The following is an 18,052-nucleotide window of genomic DNA, read 5'->3' on the forward strand; positions in this document are numbered from 1 at the left end:
CTGGTCAGTAGCTCCACTCATGGTTCCACAATAGTTTAAAAAAAATTATAAGACTAGTTTTGCAGCCATCAGTAGTGAGAATTGGAATCATGAGTTCAAATCCCACCATTGGTGCTGTGGAATTTAAATTCACTTGATTAAATAATCTGGAATTTAAAAAAATCACTTGCCTTAGTAATAGTAATCATGAAACTTCTGGATTATCATAAAAACACATCTGGTTTACTAATATCTTTCTGAATATTAGTTCATTTACCATTTTATGTGGTGTGTTTAAATCTTAACTCCCCATTGAAATTACCTTGTAAGCCATTCAGTTTTAACCTCAATTGCTATGTTACTACAATGGTTCAAAAAGCTCACCACCACCTTCCTAAGGGCAATTAGCGATGATCAATAACTTCTTCTCTTGCCAGCAACACCAACATTTTGAAAAATGAATAGAGAGAGGGTTTGAGCTGCAGTGATTTGTTCTGTAAGCATATATTGCAGTCATCCTGCATCAGCATTTCACAAACTGCATTGTGAGAAATTAGCAATTAATCTTCGCTTTTCAGTGATGTTGCACTGAAAGAAATCTATGATATTCTTTACATAATTATATATATGTAATGTCAAATTTAACCACCACAACAATTAGACATCAAATCAATTAAATATCTGGCCTAAAAATTTCACTTCTGACATAATAGGACATTTTCAGGACTGCAGTAAATATGAGCTAAATATTTTGCATCATCCAAGGACAAGATTTGCTTCTGAATGTGAAAACTTGAGCTTGTCCCTGACTTATCTATCCCATTCAAGTTAGAAAACACATATGGAACAAATTTTAGTTGGCATTCCAAATGTGATTTAAAATCACAAGATTTAATAAATGATTTGTTCAAATTAGCTGCAGCAGAACACACTTGGCCGTGATAATTAATAATTACATAATCTCTAGAGGTCGAGTGCTTAACAAAATACCGTGCACATTTTTGTATGAATCAGTTAGATTTAATCTTGGTCTTCAAATTCAAAAAAGAGTTTAAGTGCATAACAATAAAGGCTTAGAATATGCAGTGCTTGTAGATGGAAAAAAAAACAAGTAGTATTGATGGTAACAAAATCTACCAGTTAGTTGTAAAAACCCATCTAGTTTAAGAATCTGTGATGATGAAGGAAATCTGCCATCCTTATCCAGTTTGACTTGCAAGTGTGGTTGACTCCTGAATACCCTCAGAAAATTTTTTTAAAATTAAAAAAAAATTTCAGGACCTGGGCATCACTGGCAAAGCCAGTATTTATTCTCCATCCCTAATTCCAGTGATAAGGCACAGTGATCCACTTAATTGTACCATCGCCATTACATTATAAATAGAGCACATATCCAGGAAAAAAAATTGATCAAATTGATAAAGAAATGAACTACATGCACAATTTAACAATACTGCATTAGTTTGCAAAATTTACCTAATCAATACAAATTGATCAAATAGTGGGGATATCTGTTACCTTCCTTATGTAAGTTGCTTCTTGTGATATTTTGTTTTATATGCTTGAATGCAAAGTTTGAAATTTTTGTGGTTTGATTAGATTTTTTTATTTTTTAGCCGACGCTGGCGTCGTTGGAACCGTTGCTTAAGAAGAAAATGTAGAGCTGGTGTTAAGTCTGTTACTTTCTACTGGCTAGTTATTATTCTTGTATTTCTCAATACATTAACCATTGCATCAGAACACTACAACCAGCCCTTTTGGCTAACATTGACTCAAGGTAAGAGTATAATTTTGCTTTCACATTAATATTACTAAACAATTAAATATTTTTGTGAAGCAAAAATAGAAAATGCTGGAAACACTGAGCAGGTCAGGCAGGATCAGTGGGGACAGAAACAGAGTGGGCAGTTCAGGTCGAGACCCTTCATCGGTATTGGAAAAATGAGAAGACAAATGTGTTTTAAGATGTGGGGGTGGGGGTGGGGGAGGGGGGTTGGTTGACAGAACAGGGGGAGTGTCTGCAGGACAAAGTTATCAAGATAACAATTTATTTAAAAGAAACAGCAGTTGGAGACCCAAAAGAAAAATGAATGAACTTGTAAGAAGAGGACAGAGACACATCCATGGAGACAGCAAAAAGATTACCTGTGATTGTTAAATTCAGTATTATGTCCTGATAGCTGTAACATGCCTAGACAACAGATAAGGTGCTTCTCCTCAAGCTCATTTAGGCATCGTTAGACCAATGTAGGAGGCTAAAGGTAGTGAGATGGGAATGGGACAGAGAACTAAAGTTAAGGGCCATTTTTGCGGACTGAGTGGAGATGTTCTGCAAAGTGATCACCCAATCTATGTTTGGTGAGTAAGAGCACTGAATACAAAACAATAAATATTCTGGAAGAGGTTCAAGTGAATTGCTGCTTCATCAACAATGCCCTACCCCATGCCACCCCACTTCCACCATTGTTTTCAAATATTCCAAGGGACTGTCTTTGGCTTATGCCTAATTTTTGATTCCACAAATTGACGACACCAGGATCTGCCTCTCTCCACTTATCTTGGTTTCTTTATGACCTTAATATTGTCAGCCTATTTTTCTGAAGTCATGAGATGGAATTTCCTCCAGACACTTGGTTATTACCTTTACCCTTGCCCCCTATACCTGCCCAACTCCTCTGATGTTTATTTACCTCTGAGTTCATCTATAGGCCACTGTCTTAGATTGAAGTCAACTATTTTCAACTTTATAAATAACATACCAGGATTTCGAAAGGGACTGAGGTGGTAAAGTACATGAAAGAGATAAAAGCCATTAAAGGCATAACTTTTAAATTTATGAGAAAATGGCATATTAAATATTTTTAATGTACATTATTTGCTCAAAATGATTGTTTCTTTAATAATGTAAGCAGACAAGATTCTTCATATTTTTCCAATTAGAAATGTTGGCCACAAAGTTCAGCTCTGCAACACCAGTTATTTGGGTGTTGCAGATGCCATCTGTGTGCAGTTTGGCATACAATGTGTACGTGTACATTTATGGCACCATTCAAGGTGATTGCACTTTGAGTATAATGTTATCATGAGTGATGCTCTTGTGTGCGAAGGATTGCTCTTAGACTGCGTCATTTCGCTGGACATAGCAACAACACTGGTGAGTGCTAGTGGTGGAATTATGAATGCTATCATCCTGAGAGAGGAGAACACATTCATGCACCATTGAGGTGTTGCCAATTGCCAAGGGGAGATGCCTCAGAAATCTTCATATTTTGTTGGATGATAGGTTGTTAGAATGTGATGATCACAGAGTCTGCTCTGAATATCTGTATCCAGCTCTCTGAACTTTCACTGCAGCACATAGGCAGGTAGCTTCTGCATGTGCTGCAGTTGGAAACATGCATCAATGATCAAATGTGTGCATCAAAACTGGTTCTAGTATGTTAATGGAGTTGTCCACTGTTTCCATGCTGAAAAGAATGGGCTCCGAGATTTGCACCATGTGTGAAGTCGATGCTGGTTTCTTCCATGCTTCTTGATATTGCACACATGCCTCCAGAGTATCTTGCCAATGTTCTAGGTATTTATTGTTTTGATCACCAAGATTTTGCATGTTGCCTCATCAGGATTCTCAAGAGAATCATCTAGAGTGGAACTCATGTGCACTTGCATCCTCTGGGGCACAGCCACCCATGCTGCCCTTTGCCCTGACCTGATATCAGGCAATTTATGCCCAATGACTGTCCACCTGCAGACCCTGGGTCTCAGCTAACTAAATCTTTTTTTTAATGTTATTTACAGCGTGGTAACAGGCCCTTCCGGCCCAACGAGTCTGTGCCGCCCATTTTAAACCCAAATTAACCTACCTGTATGTCTTTGGAATGTGGGAGGAAACCGGAGCACCTGGAGGAAATCCACACAGACACGAGAGAATGTACAAACTCCTTACAGACAATGACGGGAATCGAACCCCGATCACTGGCGCTGTAATAGCGTCGCACTAACCGCTACACTACTACTATTTATCAATTCAATACCTGAACTGATGGCTGAGAGCATTAAATTAAATGATGGTCTGCCCTTCAGGAAAGGAAATCTGCCACTTCTTCCCCCGTATGACCTTCATGTGAGTCCAGACTCACAGCAATGAAGTTGACACTAAACTGCATTTTTTTCATCCTTTGAACAATTGTCTAACAAATACAATTTGCCTAGATCACACTTTTTTTTCGATATTTGCAGATTAGAAAAATTTTAAAAGCTACGATACCCTCTTTTCCGTCACCTTACAAAACTGAAATTACGGAAACATTTTTCAGTTTTAATCCTAGTCAGAACGGCTTGATAGCAATAATCTATGATCTAATTATGAAAATTCATCCAGAACCACTGGACAAAGTTAAGAATGAATGGGAAAGCGAACTCCAGACATCTATACCCACAGAGACTTGGAAGAAAATTCTTCATTTAGTTAATACATCTTCAATTTGTGCCAGACATTCTTTGATACAGTTTAAGATAGTTCACAGGACCCATATGTCAAAAGATAAGCTAGCTCGTTTTTATCAACATATAAATCCTATATGTGACAGATGTAAATCGAATGTGGCTTCTTTGACACACATGTTTTGGTCCTATCCTCTTTTAGAAAAATATTGGAAAGATATTTTTAACATTATTTCAAATGTATTGAAGATTGATTTACAATCTCATCCTATCACTGCAATTTTTGGATTACCAAGGATAGAGTCTGGCCATCTATCTGCCTTCGCTAACCGTATGATTGCCTTTGTTACATTAATGGCCAAACGATCCATTTTGCTTAAATGGAAGGATCCAATACCCCTTACTACTTTTCAATGGTTCTCTCAAACTATATTATGTTTAAACTTGGAAAAAATTAGGAGCGGTACTATTGATCCTTCACTTAAATTTGAGGAAGTTTGGAGTCCATTTATTCAATATTTTCACATGATATCGATCCCCTTGTAATAACCTTTCAAATTAGAGAAATGGAGTTGACGACATAATATTGCTCTGTTTCTACTGAGAAATTTTAGTCCAGTTTTTTTTTCTGTTTGTTTTTTTTTGTATTTTTTTTTGTTTACCTTAGTTTGGTTTGAGATATTGTTTATAATTTTTCTTATTGTTTTGGGGACTTTTTTTCTTTCTTTTATATTTATATAATAAATCTTTTTCTTTCCCTTTTATATTATATTCATTCACTAAGAGATCGTTGGATCTACAGATTTTTTTATACTTTATTGTTCTTTATGATTATCCATGCAATGATTGTTCTCCTGATCTCTTTGTATTACATGTACAAACATTGATGTTATATATTAATCTGTATTAATTTGAAAACTAATAAAAAGATTGAAAAAGAAAGAAAGAAAAGACACTAAACTGCACACTGAAATGGCCTGGCAAGCCACTCAGTTGTATCAAATCATTATATTTTACAACAATGAAAATCCAAGTTATGTTCCAGCCTGGCAAAGTGGGAACACAGGACTGCATGCATGCATAACGTCTAAAACAGCATGTAGTGTAGCTGAGCAATCCTAAAACCAACAAATCAGATTAAATCTCTGCAGTTTTGTTGCATCATCAAAAATGGTTGTGGACAACGAAATTCCAAAAAGGAAGGAATAGGCCTGTGAATTTCTCCACCTTTTGTGCTGGAAGAGCCCAGCACATGTAAGTGCTGAAGGAACTATTTACCTTGGCTTGCAATAAAACGTATCTCTTTTACTGAAGTAAATATTATGCTAGTCTGATTCATTCCACATAACATCAAGAAATATCTGAAGACACTGTAAACAGCAAGGGCGAAGAGACTAGACATTATGATTGCTGTCAGTGTTGGAGACCTGAGCTATAGAACTAGCTGTGATTCTAACCATGTTGAAGCACTGCATCTTCCATACACTATGGGGAGTTATTCAAATATTTCCAACACATAGCAGGACAAGTCCACTCTGACTAATTACTGCTCCATCAATTCTACTCTCATAAATAAAATGATGGCAGGTGTTGTCAATAGTGCTGTCAAGCAGCATCTAACAGTAAACTATTCATCAGTACTCACTTTTGGTTTTGCCATGTCCATTCAGCTCCAGACTTCAATATATAAATTTGGTGCAAACACAGACAAAAATATTTAATTCCAGAACTGAGGAGAGAGTCAAGGGTATAATTCATCACTGGTGGCGTTTTACCCAGCACTGAGAGGGATAGTTGATATCGCACAAAGTCTGTCATCACAGTTCCAGAGCATTGTTGTAGAAGTTCTATGGGGAGTGTCCTTGGCCTAACTGTCTTCATCAATGACTTTCAGATGATGATGGTTGCACAATATTCAATTCCATTTTCAACTTCTCAGAAAAAGGCAGCCATCTTACAGGCAGCATGAACTGGATGAAGTTCAGGCATAGGCTTGTAAAAGGCACATAGTTGTGCCACACAAGCCCAAAGCATGATCGATCCACCCCTGTGCTTAACAGTTGGAGAGGTGTTCTTTTCATGAAATTCTGCACCCTTTTTTCTGCAAACTTTCCTGCACCCTCACCACAAAATTCAGTGTCAGAAGTTTGCAAAGGAACATCTAAACAAGCCTGATGCATTTTGGAAACAAGTCCTGTGGAATGAAGAAGTTAAAATAGAACTTTTTGGCTGCAATGAGCAAAGGTATGTTTGAAGAAAAAAGGGTGCAGAATTTCATAAAAAGAACACCTCTCCAACTGTTAAACACGGGGGTGGATTGATCATGCTTTGGGCTTGTGTGGCAGCCAGTGGCACGGGGAATATTTCACTGGTAGAGGGAAGAATGAATTCAATTAAATACCAGCAAATTCTGGAAGCAAACATCACACCGTCTGTAAAAAAAAAAGCTGAAGATGAAAAGAGGATGGCTTCTACAACAGGATAACGATCCTAAACACACCTCAAAATCCACAATGGACTCCCTCAAGAGACATAAGCTAAAGGTTTTGCCATGGCCCTCACAGACCCCTGACCTAAACATCATCGAAAATCTGTGGATAAACCTCAGAAGAGTAGTGCATGCAAGATGGCCCAAGAATCTCACAGAACTAGAAGCCTTTTGCAAGGAAGAATGGGCGAAAATTCCTCAAACAAGAATTGAAATACTCTTAGCTGGCTACAGAAAGCGTTTACAAGCTATGATACTTGCCAAAGGGGGTGTTACTAAGTACTGACCATGCAGGTGCCCAAACTTTTGCTTTGGGCCCTTTTCCTTTTTTGTTATTTTAAAACTGTAAAAGGTGGAAATAAAAAAAAGTAATCTTGCTTAAGCTATTAAAGAAATGTGTCATCTTTAACTTTATGCCGTTTGGAAATCAAGTCATCTTTTCCTCGCTTAGCTATTCACGGTAACAGAAGTTTTGACCAGGGGTGCCCAAACTTTTGCATGCCACTGTATATTAATCATGTTACTAAGTCTAACCATCTAGACTTAATACTCAGTTGTATTTCAGCACTGAATCCATCACCATCAACATCTTTGGGTAACTTCTAATAATAAACTTAAACTGGATCAGCCTCATATGTACAATGACCCCCAAGAAGTTGGAGGCTGTGAAACCTTCAGCAAGTGACCTATCTCCAGACTTCCCAGAGCTGTTCCACCATCTACATAACACGGACTGGGAAAGTGATGGAATTCTCTCCACTTACCTGGACAAATGCAGCTCCAGCAACATCAAAGAAGCTGAACACTATCCAGGACACAGCTACCTTTTTGAATGGTGTTTCATCCCACTAGCCTAAACATTCACTCCTTCCACTACTGGCAAACTAAGACTGCATTGTTACCAGCTACAAAATACCTCTACCAACTCACAATCTAATGACCTTGAAGGACAAAGGCAAGAGGCGCCTAGGAATACAGCCAGTTACAAGATCCTTTCCAGGTCTCACATCTTAATGACTTGAAGCTACTGTATATCGCAGTGCAGGTGTCCAGACATCTTCACATTGCTGCGCAGAAGTTTGGAATTTGCTGGAGGTTTGGTGGGTGTATTTCTAACCTCCACTGGACTGTGTCCAATAGTTATGATCTCTTCACTTACAGAGCAGAGGGCCTGGATGCACATTGTGTCTGGTGCCTTAGCTTTTATAACATATCATATTATTTATCTATTAGTATCCAGCACCACTCCATTCAAATGGATGGGGTTGCCAACCGTCTTTTTGAGGTGCTCTATCCTTTAGCACAGTCCTTTTTATTGTATTCTTTTGCACAAAATAGGTCATGTTTTAGCAGCTAAGCAATGGTTAAAAATAGGCAGTTGGTTAGAAGAACAATGGCTAAGTATGATTGAGGACGTTATTTTAATCCATCACTAATTATTAAACTTTGTTTTATGTTTCTGTTTTATTATAGATATTGCAAATAAAGTTCTTCTGGCTCTTTTTACGTGTGAGATGTTAGTGAAAATGTACAGCCTGGGTCTACAGGCTTACTTTGTATCCCTCTTTAATCGCTTTGATTGCTTTGTGGTATGTGGTGGAATAATTGAAACCATCTTGGTTGAATTTGAAGTTATGTCTCCTTTGGGAATCTCGGTCTTTAGATGTGTTCGGCTTCTAAGAATTTTCAAAGTAACAAGGTAAGGTCTGCAATATTAACTCCTTATGTGTTTGACTTTGTGCTCTCTTATACCTCAGGTTGAAAGTTAATTTATAATTTTTGTGTATAACATTCTTGCCAAATATACCATATAAGGGGCAGTACTATACATTAACATTAATATTTATAAAACAGAACTGTTTTATTTCATTATTCTGCTCTTTATTGTAAATGGAGATGAGAGTAATCAAGAAGTTCTATTCACAAAGCAAGCCACAGCAGAAGCATAGATTTTTTTTTTCAAATTTTCAGCTCTCACACCTTGATATTGAAACAAGTGTTCAAATATCAAGGTAACATTTTATTTTACAAAAGAATTTCATTGAAAAAATTTCTGTAGAAAGCTACATTTATTAAAACACAGGCAATGTTTTTGTATATTTATAATCACAAAGTGGCCTTTTCTCATCACCATCCAGGCTTATATCCTGTTAGATATTTCCAGTGACAAGATGTTTTGCCAAATGATGTTGACTGACTTGTCAGGGAAGAGCCCAGTCAGATGCATTCTCACCTCTCCTCCCTGTGCCAACCATTGATTTGTGGTTGACAAGTTTCTTCGGGAACCTCTGAACACTTCTTTGAAATTCAAACATACACTATTCTCATTACTAGATCAGACTCATCATAACAAGGATTCTGGCCTGCAGTCTTCGTTTTCCTTCAGACCTGTCTTCCTCTTCCATAATCCGCCTTTCGCGTTTAATCCCCAATAGTATCCGCCTCTGCTGTTTTGTAACTGCTCTTCCCATCCAGCAGCTTACCAGCTTATCAATCATGCAAGGGACAGTATAACAAAATAATGTGGCCATGTCATTTGAATTTAGCAGTACCATGGTGTCCCTGGGATTTCTAGGTTGCCTTCCACAACCATTCTCTCAGGTCCTTCCCTGCATCCCTGTAGATATCAGGGTCTTTATTCCATATGACAGGACTGTTGGAGTTCCTGGCTAAGAAAAAAATTCTTTCTGCAGGAGGCTATTGAGAGAAGTAGTATGCATCTATTTATGAAGTGATTGATTAGTATTCTAATGCATCTCTGTCAAAAATTGTGTTAAAGTACTAATTGAGAGGTCAAATTTTGTCTAAGTCATTGTTGTGAAAATTTGAACCTAGTATTTCATTAGTTGACATTAATACTTAACTCCAAGAAACAGTTGAACTATTAATTGGAGGGATTAAATGTACTTAGTTTTCCATAATATATTGCAAAAATAAATTAATTAGAAAGACTGGTATCTGGTTGCTGGGTACCAGACCAAATGGATGCATGTTTTACTTTAAAGTCATCCAATATTGTTGGAATTTACTTCATCAGTTTTAGGATAGCAAAAGTTCAGATGTTATGCAGTAGTGTGCATACCAGTCAATGAGGGTATTACAAATAATAGTTTCCAACCATTACGTGTAACTGTGATAATGGAGCGGCATTGGTAGTTGTTTTAAAAGATGTTTATCATCATAACTCTTCTAATCTGAAAGTGGCAAAAATCAAATGAGAGGTTCCAAATGGAGTAGAAAAACTTGGGAGGCAACAAGTCATTGGGTTGATGAGTAAGTAAGTGGTTCTTGAGCTGGAGGCCAGTGATAGTGCATCTGACTTCCTGTTTCACCACTGGACTTAACATTGGTAGCCCTGTAACATACTGAGCTGAGGGGGCCAGATAGACTCTGTAATCTCTGACATCTTTTTTAAAAAACCTACTCTGCTTTTCTGCATTTTCTACCAAAGTAGATGACTTCACATTTTCCACTAATATTTCATTTTTCTTGTCCTCACCCATTTACTGAGCCCACCTATATCCCTCTGAAGCCTCTTTGTATCATACTCATAACCCACACTGGAACAGTTTTGTATCATCAGCAAACTTTGATATATCACACTTGAACCACTCAAGGCCAAATATACCACATCCTTTGTTTTTCCTTTATCTATTATGCATGTTACAACCTCAAAAATCTCTGACAGATTTGTCAAATATTAATATTTTCTAAGAGCTCTGTTCCCACTTAATAGATTACAGCAATTTCCCTGCAATTGGTATCAGGCTAACTATTCTCAAGTTCCCTGTTTTCTCTTTAATAGTAAGGTTACATTTGTCAGAAGACCACAAGGGCAGTCCATGGGCAACTCATTAGTTTCTGCTGCTTGAAGCCTTGTGGAAGGGTTGCAGCAGGACATGGACTGTAAAGGCTGAGTGTGACTATGGCTTTCTGCGAGAGTTGAAACTGAACCACAAACCGGGTGCAGCATAGTACAGCCCAATAATTTACTTCCTTCCCTATACTGCGATTTTATTATATACTTCAGCTTTCTAAATGTGAAGTATTTTAGATTCAGTTTTTTTTATTGTCCTACATCAGTAAGTGAAATTAATCCAAATAGTTGTACAAAGTACTGAATCAACTAATTGTACAAATTCTGAAATTGCATGCCTTATAATCTTAACATTATTTTGCTACGTGTCTTCTAACAAAATAATTGTTTTGGTAGGCACTGGCAATCGCTGAGTAACCTGGTGGCCTCACTGCTGAACTCCATGCGATCCATTGCTTCACTGCTGCTGCTGCTCTTCCTATTTATTATTATCTTTTCACTCCTGGGGATGCAGCTTTTTGGCGGCAAATTTAACTTTGATGAAACACAAACAAAACGGAGTACCTTTGATAACTTTCCACAAGCTCTTCTCACTGTATTCCAGGTATTTACAAGAAATAAATCAATCTCAAAGCAAGAATTCCTTTGAAATTGAAAAGCTGTAAATTCCTTATTTATAAAAGTTAACATTTTCATTATGTGTAACACACAGGTAATGTCTCCCTGGGTGTTTCCTTGTGAATACTGTTTTAAAAAAAACAAATTTTCATATCCACAAGATTGGAAATAACAATGTCAAATTTGAAATTACATTTAAGAAGGATTAGTCATTTGGGATGATTTCATAACCTGCATTAACAGCATGAGTTTTCATTTAGGAGGAAATACAGGTCAACATTGAGCTACTGTGATGCAGCCCCACACTATTGATTTATGTCCCAGGTAGTTAAGAATTACTCCACCCATCTTACATTTAAGATAATTGTTTTCAAATGTAAAGTGGGATTCTTTGGCACAAAGCGATATATAAATGAAAGCATAGTACAAAAAAAAAGATAAAAGTCATTTACATAGTATGTGGGAGTGGTAATCTCTGGTCTCAGTTGTACGTGCATGGAAGTTCATTATCATATTTTAATAATACTAGGAAAATTGCTAACAATCATTGGCTCCTTCCTTTTGGAAAGTATCCAAAGTTAGTAATAACATTTCTGTGTTTGCAATTGATACTATCTGGTGACAATATACCAACTGATCTGTTGTTTTGTAATGATACCCTTCATTGTGTAGTGAGAGGAAGCAAAGAGCCCAGCTAATCAGCACACTTGATTTTTACAAAGATAGGACTGACTGAACATTTAAATATTTGTAGTGCCTTTCACATGAGCATAAGACATAGGAATAGACCACATGACTCCTCTATAACTGACATTCAAAATAAAACTGCAGGTTCTGGACGTCTGAAATAAAAACAGAAAATGCGAGAGATAATCAACTGGTCAGGAACTGCTGTGGAAAGAGAAGCAGAGTTAATGTTTCATTTCAAGGACCCTTCATCAGAAACATTAACACTTTATCTTTTTCCAGAGATGCTGCATCAACTGCTGAGTGTTTCCAGCATTTTCTGTTTTCAGCTCTGAATTATTTGTCTGTAACTTAACTGATATTAATTTATTACCAACAAGATATTATAATATATTAATGTTAAAATTTGATGACTTTTAGTAATAACTTATGTTTTTATTTTGTAAAGAATAACATCTTTGGTCCTTTCAAATAGATTTTAACTGGTGAAGATTGGAATATGGTGATGTACGATGGAATTATGGCTTATGGTGGACCATCCTCTTCAGGGATGATAGTTTGTATGTACTTCATCATTCTTTTCATTTGTGGTAATTGTATCCTTATCAACTAGAATGACATTGTGTACTCTTAGAATGGTTGTTATCATTATGAAAGGTAAACGAGTATTCTTACTTCTATTTGGTAGTGTTTGCAAGATCTGTATATCTGCGTAATGTCGATTTTCTTCCTTTTTACTTGTCCTAATATTCATCAACTGACATTAGCTAACAGAAATTATTACAAAATTATGTTGTACCTTCTTCAGTGTTTAAAAATTCACATGATGAATGCAGTTTCAAATGCAGTTTAAGTTTCCCATTCTGTCCTTTGTAGTTGCTCATTGTTGGTTTACCTTGTGTCACGAACCAGCAACAAAAGAAACACACTGAGTTATGATTCAGTGTTAAAAACTATTTTATTAATCACTACTTATGATAATACGAAAAATATAAGTAAAAATGTTAGTATGTTAGAATTCAAAATGTTAAACCTTGAACATTAACCCCAAAAACTAAACTCTTTGTGTGTGTGTGGCAAAGTCCCAAACTCCAAGTCCAACGAATGGTTCTTAAAGTTCAGTTCCGCAAGCCATAAGGTGAAACATGAGCAAAGGCTTCTTCAACAACCACTGTTGTCTGAAGATAAGGCGTAGATGTAGAGAAACATAGAGAGAGTAGTTACGAAGTCCAAATGTTCCACGATGGAACCCAAACAACACCTCAGTGTTGACTCGGTAGTGACTTCCTCACCCCGAAAAGCATCCGAATCGTGGTCGTCCACACACAAATACCTGTTTCCTTCTACAGGTCAGCAACAAAGTGAACTCCACCGGATTACTTCCAATTTCCATACATGGATTTCAATGGCAGACACAGTTATTGTTTCTCATCCATCGACAGAGAAACTAGCAGGCTGGTGTCTCTCTCCCTTTTCTCTCTCTCTCTTCGATTGACTTCCTCAACAACGTCATTATGTCCTTTATCTTCTGTTGACGTAAGCACGCCACACACACACACACACACACACACACACACACACGCACACTATGTTAACACTTGGATTTTTGGAAGTCTCTGGGTTGCCGATCATAATCAGATGGAACCGCTTTGTATTTAATAACGTGCTCATCTACCATTAAGAACCTGAGAAATATTATTTGCTGATCATTACGGTGACGTCCAGTCCTGAAATTACAATTAAAAACTGGCTGTGAGCAGGGTTATGGTCAGACACTGTACATCGTTAGGATTTTCTTGTGTGCCAGGGTAGCAAGAGTGCTTCTCCTGATGCCACAAGGAAATCTAAGTCCTTCTTTGCCCCAAGTAGTGCTATCTTTTCCCAATCACAATTGTATCCAAATTCCCAACTCGCCATTTTACTTGAAGGTAGGCACCATTTATTTCAGACACTGGCTGTGGCATCCTGCTACACAAATTCTCACATCCTCCACTACTTGAAAGATGAAAATGAGCCTGGAGTTAAAGAAGCCCAAGCTCACTCCTGTGCATCATGGGTGCTTTCTGCCTACCCTCGCACCTGCATATTGCATTAACACTGAGAATTTGAATAAAAGGTAAGATTTTTGCTGCTGCATATTTTCAACACATTGCTGGAACATATTTGTAATGTCTAACGAATTTCACATTATAATTGATTTATTTCATATTATGGATGGTGAGGGCTAATTTCTGGAACAATTATTAAATGAACTGTAATCCTCAACCTTGAAGCTTAGCAACAAATCAGTCACTGGACCGCGAAAAGGTAAATGTTATTCAATATAAGTAAATAATTTAAATGTGCATTTCATTTGTTAAGATTTTCCTTAAGTGATTTTCAATAGACATTCTGCTGAATGTCTTTTTGGCTATTGCTGTTGATAATTTGGCTGATGCTGAAAGTCTAAACACAGTTCAAAAAGAAACCGAGGAAGAAAAGGAAAGGAAAAGAAGTACCAGGTAATTAATTAACATAGTTTAAACTAGGATGCCTTCAGGATTTTAAGAACCTAAATCTCAAGTACTTCTACAATTGCAACCAATTTAAGAGCTCAACATTTCAACCTAACTGTCATTTGAATTGTGCAAGATGTATATCAAATAATCGATGGGGCATTTTACTTTCTTAGTCACTCTTGCGCGTTTATAGAGGGGGCAAACACAAATAAGGATATCTAGTAAACTTGTTACTGACTTTGTAGTTTGATTAGATAACAGATATAAGTTAGCTTATTATCCAATTCACTTAGAATTGGAAAGTACAATATGATCTATAACCTGTTTTAAAAAGAAGTCATATGAAAACAGACTTAAATTATTTCTTAATTAATTAAAATTTAAATATTAATAAAATATTTCTGGAAATTTATAATACTAAACAACTTACTTAATCCAAATGTTTTTCTAGTATCTGAGAAAACAAAGAGGGAGAATATTAGATGAAGTCCTTTCGGCACAAATATTTGTTGGGTTAGGTACTGACCTGTGTTTTTGTCTCAAGTATCCAAGAATGCCCAAGAATGAACCTACAGCAGTATGGCAAGCACAGTGCCTTGTTCTAACTTCCCCTTACAAGTGGCAGGTTAAAACTCATTTATCTACCTGGAAAAGATGAATTGTTTTCATCTTGCTGTTATTTGAACCCAGGACCTATTGGCTTTGAATGTAACGCTCTGATTTTTCACTGTCTCCTAACTTTAACCTTTCCACATGTTTATAATTCGCATAATCTCAGTTAACACAATTATTTCACCTTTCAGGGGACTGAAGTACTTTCACTTATACCAAACACATTAGAAATCCTAAATAATCACAAAACAAACTTGTGGTATTTTAAAATAGATTTGATAAATTTTGACAATAATTAATATGTTTTAAAGTATTTACAGAAATACTATTTTGTTGTGTAAATGGTAAAATTCTGTAAAGTATCTTAATTCTAGAAATGGCAGCTCAGAGCAAAGAGAAGATGGGAAATACGAAGTTGATGGAATAGGAGAAAATGACAGGAAAATACTTACTGGCACTCAGGTAAAACAGTTTTAGCGAAGTAAAATTGGAAACTATCAATTCAAATAGCACAATGATGGGAATTTTTTGGAGAAATAATTCATGATCAACTTATTCTTTAATGCTTGGCAGGTTTCAATTGATGAGCAAGATGAAGATAAAGATCCTTACCCACCCAGTGATGTGCCAGGTATGGAAAAAAAAAATCACCTATTTCAAGAAACAAACTTGTTTGTATTACTTAAGCAAGGTACAGATCTTGTAGTTGTACCTGGTGGATAATCAGACTGACTTCATTTAGCCCCTATCATAAGCTCAGGACATCTAGAGAGTTTTATAGATAATAATTACTTTTGAAATGTAGTCATGTTGTTTTGCAGGGAAAAGCAGCAGCCACTTTTCCCACAGTGAAGCCTCACAAACTGCAGTGAGGTGATGACCAGTTAGTTACACAGAACTATTAGCAGATGCCTGGCAGCTGGTTGCTTGGGCTTTAACTTAGTTTCAGAAAAGTCAGGTAAGAACTCCTCTGGGCTTTAGATGTTGAGCATATTCAAGACTAAGATTGCTAGATGTTTGGAGGGTAAGAAAATCAAGGGACAAGGGGAGAGACAGGAAGGTGGAGTGTAGGTTAAAAGATCAATCATTACTTTATTGAAAGGCAGAGCAGAATTGCAAGGCCCTAAAGCCTATTCCAATTCTTTTCTTCATATGTTTGCTATATATTGTGAAATTGCAAATCTGTTTTTGTAGATTTAGTTTTTCCAGTATTTCTAGCAAAATTGATTAAGGTGTAGACGTAGGAATTGGTGTTGTGTTCATTTTTCTGATTTTTCACTTTCCTAAAATGGAATCCCTTTCCCAATTAATCTTTCTTGAACTGTGAGATAAATAACTACAGAAGACAATGCAGTTATATCTGATCTGCTCTTCACTAAGATAAACTTTTCAGTCCAGGAACAATGGCTGATTTAGTTCTTATACCCAAAGAACGCTGAGGCTAACTGCAGTATGTGCATTGGTATGCTAATTATAATTAGCTTGTTAGTACCAACTAGGAACAAAACCTGGGTTTAGATTTTGATGAGCTATTTGTGGGGTATATGGGCATAGTGCTCATTTTTCACAGAAGCTACTGTGTGTCTTCTGGTACTTCAATGGCTGTGTGAGTGTGGTCTGCAGTACCCTGGATGCGAGGGAGCTTGTGATTGCCACAAATGCCAAAACTCACTTATTTTGAATGTTGCTATCCAAAGGAAAGATGATACAATGATTGGCTTTGGTATAAAGGGATGATCTGCTTTTTGTAGGTGGACAAGTAGTCTGAGAGATTTGGATGATCTGTGCAGGGGAATCTTGAACTAAAAAGTCTCGATTGATAGTAACTTTGACAATCTTGGAAAGCTTTAGTCAACTGGATTGATATCAGCAGATCCTGTTGAATAGTGCCGGATGAATTCCATCCATTGCAGTTCTGCTTTGTGATATACAGGAAACTGGTGAAGCTTAGAACTTGTGGCCCAATCCAAGCATTCCCTTTCATCTGCAGTCTTCTAAAGGGCTGAATCAGCACATCCTGATTTCTAAGGAAGTTGTTCCGGCTGCTGTTGCTTCCTTCTCCAACTGTTGCTCCATTCAAGGCAATAAAGCCAAACTGGCACGTGATAATTGCAATTAAAATAAGCCAAGTCAAAAGTAAGCTCAGAAGTCTCTTAGAAATACATCAAGTGCAAAGCCATTACTATCACAGAGACACTCAACTTTCTTTTGGCTGCTGTTGAATAGAAACTCAACTCTGCCAGGAGACTGAGATGGAATATTTTCTGGCATGTACCTCACCTCCTACTCATTAAAGACTTTTTGCCACCTACAAGAAGTCTGCTGGAACACTCTCCACTATGTTAAGTGCAGCTCCAACAAAACTAAAAGAGGTTAGGATAAAGCAGTCCACCATAACTGAACCATTTCCACTGACTTAAATAGTTATTCTTCCACCAATGCCATAACGTAGCTTCACTGTCTTTCGTTTATTGAATATCATTTTTCAGCTGGCCAGTTCAGCTTCAGGGTGACTGACTATTGTGCTGAGTTAAAGGTGCACACATACATATAAATTAGGAGAAGGAGGTGGCTACTTGGCCCCTCAAGACTGCTTTGTTATCAAGTAAAATCAGTTGTGATCCAATTGTAACCTTTGCATTCCTATCTGCCTTGAGCATCAAACATCCATCCACTGATGCCATAAAAACATCCAAAGATTCTGGTTCGCCGCCCTTTGTGATAAGAGACTTCCAAAGACTTGTGACCTGAGGAAAAAATGTCATGTCTCTGCCATTAATCGGCAACAATTATTTTTGAACAGTTGTTTCTGATTCTAGATTCTCCCACAAGATGAAACTTGCTCTCTAAATCCAGCCTCCCAACATCCCTCAATATCTAATATTAGTAAATCAAGTTTCCTCTTACTCT

At 37.0% G+C, this 18,052-nt stretch overlaps 1 protein-coding gene across 1 annotated transcript in view; it reads left to right on the top strand.

Moving 5' to 3' along the window:
- Positions 1 to 18,052, top strand: part of LOC127572139 (voltage-dependent L-type calcium channel subunit alpha-1D-like) — a 305,309-nt gene that overhangs the window by 165,606 nt on the left and 121,651 nt on the right. Inside the window, exons 12-18 of the mRNA XM_052019090.1 lie at positions 1,596 to 1,756; positions 8,384 to 8,609; positions 11,124 to 11,331; positions 12,508 to 12,628; positions 14,419 to 14,533; positions 15,517 to 15,604; positions 15,716 to 15,773. Coding sequence (XP_051875050.1) covers positions 1,596 to 1,756; positions 8,384 to 8,609; positions 11,124 to 11,331; positions 12,508 to 12,628; positions 14,419 to 14,533; positions 15,517 to 15,604; positions 15,716 to 15,773 — 977 coding nt within the window. The remainder of the gene's footprint in view (positions 1 to 1,595; positions 1,757 to 8,383; positions 8,610 to 11,123; positions 11,332 to 12,507; positions 12,629 to 14,418; positions 14,534 to 15,516; positions 15,605 to 15,715; positions 15,774 to 18,052) is intronic.

This window comes from Pristis pectinata, chromosome 6, assembly GCF_009764475.1.
Source record: "Pristis pectinata isolate sPriPec2 chromosome 6, sPriPec2.1.pri, whole genome shotgun sequence".
NCBI lineage: Eukaryota > Metazoa > Chordata > Chondrichthyes > Rhinopristiformes > Pristidae > Pristis > Pristis pectinata.